This window comes from Oncorhynchus kisutch, linkage group LG3 (genome assembly GCF_002021735.2).
Source record: "Oncorhynchus kisutch isolate 150728-3 linkage group LG3, Okis_V2, whole genome shotgun sequence".
In the NCBI taxonomy this organism is placed as follows: domain Eukaryota; kingdom Metazoa; phylum Chordata; class Actinopteri; order Salmoniformes; family Salmonidae; genus Oncorhynchus; species Oncorhynchus kisutch.
The window spans coordinates 10,033,355-10,043,354 of NC_034176.2; the positions used below are offsets into that span (position 1 = coordinate 10,033,355).

General features: G+C 43.6%; 1 protein-coding gene across 2 annotated transcripts in view; it reads right to left on the bottom strand.

Moving 5' to 3' along the window:
- Positions 1-5,981, bottom strand: part of unc5ca (unc-5 netrin receptor Ca) — a 326,512-nt gene extending 320,531 nt beyond the window's left edge. Inside the window, exon 1 of one of the 2 annotated variants that reach the window (XM_031817173.1) lies at positions 5,380-5,981. In XM_031817173.1, the coding sequence (XP_031673033.1) occupies positions 5,380-5,497 (118 nt within the window). In that variant the 5' untranslated portion in view covers positions 5,498-5,981. The remainder of the gene's footprint in view (positions 1-5,379) is intronic. The other variant, XM_031817172.1, reaches the window with a different exon arrangement.
- Positions 5,982-10,000: the final 4,019 nt, after the last annotated feature.

Here is a 10,000-nt window from a genome sequence, read left to right on the forward strand (position 1 = left end):
CTTTACTGCCTCAGGGCCTGGACAGCTTGCTATCATCGACGGAAAAATGTATTCCCAAGTTTATCAAGACATTTTGCAGGAGAATGTTAGGTTATCTGTCCGCCAATTGAAGCTCGACAGAAGTTGGGTGATGCAACAGGACAACGACCCAAAACACAGTAGTAAATCAACAACAGAATGGCTTCAACAGAAGAAAATACCCCTTCTGGAGTGGCCCAGTCAGAGTCCTGACCCCAACCCGATTGGAGATGATGTGGCATGACCTCAAGAGAGAGGTTCACACCAGAAATCCCAAGAATATTGCTGAACTGAAACTGTTTTGTAAAGAGGAATGGTCCAAAATTCCTCCTGACCGTTGTGCAGGTCTGATCCGCAACAACAGAAAACATTTGGTTGAAGTTATTGCTGCCAAAGGAGGGTCAACCTGTTATTAAATCCAAGGGTTCACATACTTTTCCCACCCTGCACTGTGAATGTTGACACGGTGTGTTCAATAAAGACATGCAAATGTATAATTGTTTGTGTGTTATTAGTTTAAGCAGACTGTGTTTGTCTATTGTTGTGACCTAGATGAAGATCAGATCAAATTTTATGACCGATTTATGCAGAAATCCAGATATTTCCAAAAGGTTCACATACTTTATCTTGCCACTGTACATAAACTTCACACTATATGAGTATGATTAGGAAAGTAGGCAACGTTGAAACAAAGACGAGGGAAAGAAAGTATGCCATCACATTTCATTTCAACGCCTTAATACAAAGGACCATAGTCCATGGCCACCGCTACTGAGTCAAAGCTCTATCATTGTCAAGTCACTGCTACCAAGTCAGAGCTCTATCATTGTCAGGTCACTGCTACCGAGTCAGAGCTCTGTCATTGTCAGGTCACTGCTACCGAGTCAGAGCTCTGTCATTGTCAGGTCACTGCTACTGAGTCAAAGCTCTGTCATTGTCAGGTCACTGCTACCGAGTCAGAGCTCTATCATTGTCAGGTCACTGCTACCGAGTCAGAGCTCTGTCATTGTCAGGTCACTGCTACTGAGTCAAAGCTCTGTCATTGTCAGGTCACTGCTACCGAGTCAGAGCTCTGTCATTGTCAGGTCACTGCTACTGAGTCAAAGCTCTGTCATTGTCAGGCCACCGCTACCGAGTCAGAGCTCTATCATTGTCAGGTCACTGCTACCGAGTCAGAGCTCTGTCATTGTCAGGTCACTGCTACTGAGTCAAAGCTCTGTCATTGTCAGGCCACCGCTACTGAGTCAAAGCTCTGTCATTGTCAGGTCACTGCTACCGAGTCAGAGCTCTGTCATTGTCAGGTCACTGCTACTGAGTCAAAGCTCTGTCATTGTCAGGCCACCGCTACTGAGTCAAAGCTCTGTCATTGTCAGGTCACCGCTACCGAGTCAGAGCTCTGTCATTGTCAGGTCACTGCTACCGAGTCAGAGCTCTGTGATTGTCAGGTCACTGCTACCGAGTCAGAGCTCTGTCATTGTCAGGTCACTGCTACCGAGTCAGAGCTCTGTCATTGTTAGGTCACTGCTACCGAGTCAGAGCTCTGTCATTGTCAGGCCACCACTACTGAGTCAAAGCTCTGTCATTGTCAGGTCACTGCTACCAAGTCAGAGCTCTGTCATTGTCAGGTCACTGCTACTGAGTCAAAGCTCTGTCATTGTCAGGTCACTGCTACCGAGTCAGAGCTCTGTCATTGTCAGGTCACTGCTACCGAGTCAGAGCTCTGTCATTGTCAGGTCACTGCTACCGAGTCAGAGCTCTGTCATTGTCAGGCCACCGCTACTGAGTCAAAGCTCTGTCATTGTCAGGTCACTGCTACCAAGTCAGAGCTCTGTCATTGTCAGGTCACTGCTACCGAGTCAAAGCTCTGTCATTGTCAGGCCACTGCTACCGAGTCAGAGCTCTGTCATTGTCAGGTCACTGCTACCGAGTCAAAGCTCTGTCATTGTCAGGCCACTGCTACTGAGTCAGAGCTCTGTCATTGTCAGGTCACTGCTACTGAGTCAAAGCTCTGTCATTGTCAGGTCACTGCTACCGAGTCAGAGCTCTGTCATTGTCAGGTCACTGCTACCGAGTCAGAGCTCCGTGATTGTCAGGCCACCACTACTGAGTCAAAGCTCTGTCATTGTCAGGTCACTGCTACCGAGTCAGAGCTCTGTCATTGACAGGTCACTGCTACCGAGTCAAAGCTCTGTCATTGTCAAGTCACTGTACTGAGTCAAAGCTCTGTCATTGTCAAGTCACTGTACTGAGTCAGAGCACTGTCATTGTCAAGTCACTGTACTGAGTCAGAGCTCTGTCATTGTCAAGTCACTCCTACCGAGTCAGAGCTCTGTCCTTGTCAAGTCACTCCTACCGAGTCAGAGCTCTGTCCTTGTCAAGTCACTCCTACCGAGTCAGAGCTCTTTCCTTGTCAAGTTACTGCTACCGAGTCAGAGCTCTGTCCTTGTCAAGCCACTCCTACCGAGTCAGAGCTCTTTCCTTGTCAAGTTACTGCTACCGAGTCAGAGCTATGTCCTTGTCAAGCCACTCCTACCGAGTCAGAGCTCTTTCCTTGTCAAGTTACTGCTACCGAGTCAGAGCTCTGTCCTTGTCAAGCCACTCCTACCGAGTTAGAGCTCTGTCATTGCCAAGTCCAAGATGGATCAAAGCTGAGAACACCCAGAGAGTTCAGTGGCAGTCAGTGAGGCTGTAAAAAGCGGGCCTCTACGGCCAATCACAGAACCCGGTCTGGAGCAGACAAGACACAGCTGTCTCCACAGTTGGCTACGGGGTCCTCTGGGAGTGTCCGTAATGGCCGACAGAGATTTCGGACCGCGGTCCTTGGTGCCAGACTCTAGCGGGCCTCACTTGCCTCCCGCAATCAGTTTCATACTTCTATGATTACCTTTAAAAAACGTGGTGTTGTGTAACCTTGCCTGAGCGCCACTGCAGAAGTAAGCAGCCCCATCACCTGGACGGTCTGGAATGCACACCCTGTCAACACAGGGAGGCTTTTTAAACCTGTTTGTTTCACACACAATCAGCCGTTATTGAGAGTGGGTTTAGCTAATGGCTTTTTAATAGGCCAAGGGGTTTTACGCCCCTTCTCAGTACAGCGTGGATGGCTGCCACTTACATCCTTAAATAACATTCCACTGACTGCGACGTCCTGTGCGTCTCTGTTTTTTAATGACCACAGCCCAAAGCCGACAGGAAGGATAGAGGGCTTAGGTACACAGTATCGATCTGACTCAATTAGGCCTATATACACAAGCCAATTTGCGGTTGTTTGGCCAACCTATTTGTAAGTGTTCTGGTTCAATAACACAAGTATTAATGTGACTTTAGACCGACTTACCAAGCATGGTGAAAGTTGTTATGAAAGGATGAAATAACTTTTCTAAATGGAAGGTAAAGTAAAAGGCCCACAAAGGAAAGAGGAATACAAGAAATAAAGACGACATTATGTTGAGATGTGTAGCTATGGAAAATAATACTCATAGGGGATGGTGTCGACAAAACAATTTGGTCGCCCGTTTACTCTGGAAAATACTGTTTCACAACAACAATATCAAATAGTGTTGTCTCAAAAACAAGGCCGTGGATGTTAGCAATGCAGTCCAATGGGTGATAGAAAGACAATGCAGTCCAATGGGTGATAGAAAGACAATGCAGTCCAATGGGTGATAGAAAGACAATGCAGTCCAATGGGTGATAGAAAGACAATGCAGTCCAATGGGTGATAGAAAGACAATGCAGTCCAATGGGTGATAGAAAGACAATGCAGTCCAATGGGTGATAGAAAGACAATGCAGTCCAATGGGTGATAGAAAGACAATGCAGTCCAATGGGTGATAGAAAGACAATGCAGTCCAATACAACAGGAACAACTACATGGCACAATCATTTACCAAAGAAATACTACAGTCACGTCAGAATGCCAATGAGTAAGCTTATTTTACTTTAATTGAACTCAACTAAATTTAGTTAACAAATTTATTTTCAAAGCTCTTGTTTATTAAAGTGAAAAACAAATAAATATTGTATTTTAGAGTCAGACTGTCCAAACAAGGAGAAAGGGTAATAATTTGTAATATAGTAACAGGAATATCAGCTAATCAGCTAAAGTATTATTAGTTTAAAAAAAAGTCTAATTATTATAATTATGATATAAACATTGGAAACTCACAAGTTATTTTACCTTGGAGTTCAGTGAAAAAGTTTTACTGAGGCAATAAAATGTTGTTCAGCGACATCCTATTTGCATATTGTGCTGGGACACATTTCAAAGATTCTTCAGAATGCTAGTTGTATTGAACTTTGTGTTCAATTACACACCATTCGGGCAAATTATTGAACATGATAGCTAATACAATAAGAGTAACCGAATTGAACCCAAGCGTTGATAATAACACCACTCATTAAAAGTCTTGTTAGCGGAATTACTTTTGATCGCTAGTCACTATTATTATTATTATTATTATTATCATTATTATCCTCATTATCATTATTATTCGGCTAATAGGTTGTTATTGTTATTGCTGCACGGTCACGTTATTTTTTCCATGGTTTTCATTATCGAGGTCACAACATTAATTCAATAGCTTATTCAGCCATAACACAAAATGTTACATTGTGTCGTGAATTGATAAAGAGCCATATTTAGCCGATGTTTTTGATGGGGGTTAGAATTGATAGGTGGCGTCGATTCCCTCCGTAGTAGATTTCGGGAAAGTTCAGTCCAAACTCGCCTCTGTAAAATGTTTACGTGAAAAAATGTAGGCCTATCCATATCTTCTTCACTAAATATCAACAGAGCTTCTTGTTCGATCGCGTAATGTCATGTTGCTAACTGATGCATTCACATTAGATTAAATGAATAGCTACGATTAGCTCAACATAATGTGTGGTAAACGCACACGCGTAAGCTTTCTTCAGAAGCGGCTCATATTTCCCAATACGCACGTATAGGTGTATGTTTTTGCTTAGCACATCACACAGTCTGACTATTACGAAATAAACATGAGATAATTATAGCCTAGTTGACAAAATAAATTGCCTGTAGAATTCATGAGGATCATCGGCTTTTTTAGATTTGATAATTGACCCGCAAGTGTGCAATCCTCAATCTTGCCCTTTCAAGTCTGGAGTTGCACGCGATATGTATTTCACCCGTGACAAGTGAGGGGGAATTTTCAATTGTGTAACATTACGATTTCCGAAAAAAAATCTAAGGCAGGTGTGATAAGCCAAATGATTGTTGCCTATAACCTAATATAGGATGCGATAATTAATGTCGACTGAGCATTGATATTTCAAATCCCTGCTACACGCAAGATAGTAGCCTAATCGTGTTGAAAGGACAGTAACGGGTGGTCTTACCTTGTGCGACTCCAATGTTTACGAGGACCAGAAGAACGAGTCCAGGTATGGTACACATTCGCAGAAAGTGCCTCGCAAGTCCTATTCCAGTTTTCGCAGACTGTCCACTTTTCCCCATTATAGGTAGAGTAAAACAAACACCTTGCTGATGAAACCCACTGTTCGTAAAATAGCAGTTGTGGTCCAGATGCAGTCGAGGTGGTTGTTGTCCGTTATAATAACAGTCAGTTCAGAGGATAATGTAGAAAGAGAAAGAATATGGGGGGGAAACCAATGGGTTCAGGGGTCCCAGGACTTGAGTCAAAGCACTGACTCGCGCAGCTCCGTGCACGCAGAGCGAATGCCACCGCCCTCTAGTTATCAGCTACCCTCCCCTTTAGAATACAGGGAGAAAACATAAGAAAATAAAGTACATTCCGTCACTAGGTTTGTTATTACACATTCGCTAAAACAAGTTACATGGATGAGCTTCTCATTCTGCAGTTTATATTTAGATGCTGGATTCGTTAGAAGTGTTGCGTCCAGGGCTGTTTCATTCTACAGTTCATCACCATACAACATCAACTCCGTTCATCGCGTGCATTATATTGCTTGCTCTGGAGACAGTGCGGGATCCTTACCTCGTTTCTTTGGCCAATCCAGCTCCTACCTCCTACCTATGTCTGCCCCCTTACGACCATTTTAAAGACCCGGACTGGTATCTGGAATGGGGAGATACTGTATCTTCCCGACATGTACCTACAACCAGGGGCGCAACTAGGATTTTAGAATTGGGGGGGGGGGGGATAATTACATAAATATATTTTTTATTCAATCGGATAAACAATCCAAACAGCCAACCCGACCACTCAGAGGTGTCCGCATGGTCCTAAAGCACACTGTTGCCTGTCTTGTATCACATTCCAATCATAAAACTGGGGGGACGACGACAAAAATGCGTTTTCAGAATGTGGGAGGTACCCCCACCTATAACATTTACATCATATATTCAGTTCCTCCTTGATCAGGGAAACCCTTAATAGTACAATAGAAAACTGCATATAAACTGTTCAAGGCTTTAAAGGGATATCACATTAATAGTGTATAGGATATTATACCGCAAAAGCTATAGGGATTTTCCAACCTCTTGGGCGACCCTCAGCAATTTTATGTATTTGAACTTTTCCACAGCTACCTGATTTAACTTGTCAAACAATCATCAAGCCATTGATAACGTCAATTAGGTATGCTAGTTCAGTGGTACAATGTCTGAGGGTCCCCGAGGCGAGGTTTTGGGCACTTAAGTTATACCTTATAGTAAAGTAACATGTCTCATGACCAAAGGAGATGTCAGGAAGGCGCTGGACAACAGTCTTTCAGTCTTGTATTTAGAAAAATGGTGAGGTAACAATGGTAGCTAGTTGATTTCGATTTAACACTTGATTTCCTCATCACTGGGGCCTCTCGGGGGTGTGTACTTAGTCCCCTCCTGTACTCCCTGTTCACCCACAACTACGTTGCCAAACACGACTCCTACAACATCATTAAGTTTGCTGACGACACAACAGTGGTAGGCCTGATCACCGACAACGATGAGACAGCCTATAGGGAGGAGGTCAGAGACCTGGCAGTGGGGTGCCAGGACAACAACCTCTCTCTCAATGTGAACAAGACTAAGGAGCTGATCGTGGACTACAGGAAAAGGTGGGCCGAACAAGCCCCCATTAACATCAACGGGGCTGTAGTGGAGCAGGTCGAGAGTTTCAAGTTCCTTGGTGTCCACATCACCAACAAAATATCATGGTCCAAACACACCAAGACAGTCGTGAAGAGGGCACAACAAAACATTTTCCCCCTCAGGAGACTGAACAGATTTTCGCATGGGTCCCCAGATCCTCAAAAAGTTCCACAGCTTAACCATCGAGAGCATCCTGACCAGTTGCATCACCGCCTGGTATGGCAACTGCTCGGAATCTGAACTTAAGGCGCTACAGAGAGTAATGCATACAGCCCAGTACATCACTGGGGCCAAGCTTCCTGCCATCCAGGACCTATATAATAGGCGGTGTCAGAGGAAAGCCCATAAAATTGTCAGATTCCAGTCACCCAAGTCATAGACTGTTTTCTCTGCTACCGTACAGCAAGCGGTACCGGAGCACCAAGTCTAGGACCAAAAGGCTCCTTAACAGCTTCTACCCCCAAGCCATAAGACTGCTGAACAATTAATCAAATGTCCACCAGACTATTACATTGACCCCCCTCCATTTGTTTGTACACTGCTGAAACTCGATGGTTATTGACTATGCATAGTCACTTGACCCCTACCTACATGTAAAAATGACCTCAACTAACCTGTACCCCCACATGCTGACTCAGTACCGGTACCCCCTGTCAATAGCCTCGTTATTGTTATGTTATTGTGTTACTTTTTTGTGTAATTTTTTTATTAGAATGTTCATTTTTTACCTTAGTTTATTTGGTAAATCATTTCTTCTTCTTGAAATGCACTGTTGGTTAAGGGCTTGTAAGTAAGCATTTCACGGTAAGGTCTACACTTGTTGAAATCGGCATATGTGACAAATAAAGTTTTGTTTGATTTTATTTAATTTAATATTTTACAAATTGATCCACAAAAGTAAGGCTAGAATAAACTGCTTTTAGTGAACCCTTCACAATTCTACTACACTCCTTTACTTTTAACACTGCCTCACAACAAGCATCTCATATAGCACACCATGGCTGACAGACAAATATCTCATATAGAACACCATGGCTGACAGACAAATATCTCATATAGCACACCATGGCTGACAGACAAGCTTCTGGTACAGCACACCATGGCTGACAGACAAACATCTCGTATAGCACACCATGGCTGACAGACAAACATCTCGTATAGCACACCATGGCTGACAGACAAACATCTCGTATAGCACACCATGGCTGACAGACAAGCTTCTGGTACAGCACACCATGGCTGACAGACAAGCATCTCGTATAGCACACCATGACTGACAGACAGGCATCTTGTATAGAACACCATGGCTGACAGACAAGCATCTCGTATAGCACACCATGGCTGACAGACAAACATCTGGTATAGCACACCATGGCTGACAGACAAGCTTTTTGTATAGCACACCATGGCTGACAGACAAACATCTCGTATAGCACACCATGGCTGACAGACAAGCATCTGAGCGAGAGAAACAGCACCCCTCTGTCTCTATGTTTAGGCCATCTATCTGATGCTGTCTGGTCCAAACGATAATTAATTTTTTGCCGCCCATAGCATTGAAGGCAAGGGAAGCCAGCAAGCAGTTGGCCTCCTTTGATGAATTATTGTTTTGTTTAAATATGCCAATCAGCTTTGAGATAAACTGAGCGAGCTCAACTGTGAATGGTCTTGGTGCACCAAAAAAAGTGTCAAGGGAAGCTAGTTTGGATTTTGGTGTTGCTCCTATCAAATCCCATTGAGAGCATACATAATTGACATGTTGTTGGAGGCGGCTTATGGTAGACAAATTAACAGTACATTTTCTGGCAACAGCTCTAGTGGACATTCCTGCAGTCAGATTGCCAATTGCACACCCCCTCAACTTGAGACATCTGTGGCATTGTGTTAAGTGACTTTTTATTGTCCCCAGCACAAGGTGCACCTCTGTAATGAGCATTCTGTTGAATCAGCTTCTTGATATGCCACACCTGTCAGGTGGATGGATTATCTTGGGAAAGGAGAAATGCTTACTAATGGGGATGTAAGCAAATGTGTGCACACAATTTGAGACAAATACGTTTTTTTGTGCTTATGGGACATTTCTGGGATCTTTTATTTCAGCTCATGAAACATGGGACCCACACTTTAAATGTTGTGTTTATATTTTTGTTCAGTGTTTATATTTTTGTTCAGTGTAGTATGGATCTGATTCATCAATGAAAACCTGCGTATATGTTTCACCAATAATTTGTTGGATGCTAGAATTCTTGAATCTCCAGGGGCGCAAGAAATTAGTCAGAAATGCACACACGGTTGATAAATGAGGCCCATGGTCATGTCAAAATGTGTCTGGTTTAAGAAGAGCCTCAGACCTGGTCATTACACAATGTGTCTGGTTTAAAAAGAGCCTCAGGCTTGGTCATTATAAAATATGTCTGGTTTAAGAAGAGCCTGGTCATTACAAAATGTGTCTGGTTTAAGAAGAGCCTGGTCATTACAAAATGTGTCTGGTTTAAGAAGAGCCTGGTCATTACAAAATGTGTCTGGTTTAAGAAGAGCCCCAGGCTTGGTCATTATAAAATATGTCTGGTTTAAGAAGAGCCTGGTCATTACAAAATGTGTCTGGTTTAAGAAGAGCCTCAGAAATCAAAAGACTACAATGTCTGTGCTTGGCCCCGGCCAAGTCTCTCCCCTGCCTGTCCATCATCATCATCATCATCATCATCATCATCATCACAGCCTTAGCTACCAGTACTAACATGATGAATCAGAATATGCTGGTCGGGAGCCACACAGGACCCCAGCTCTTTGTGATTATATGGCCATCCCATAGATGAGTGTTTTTCTCAGCAGGCTGCCGTAACCACTTGTGATGTCTATAGTCTAGACTAAGGTCTCCCTGGCTTCCTCCTTCACAGGGAGAGA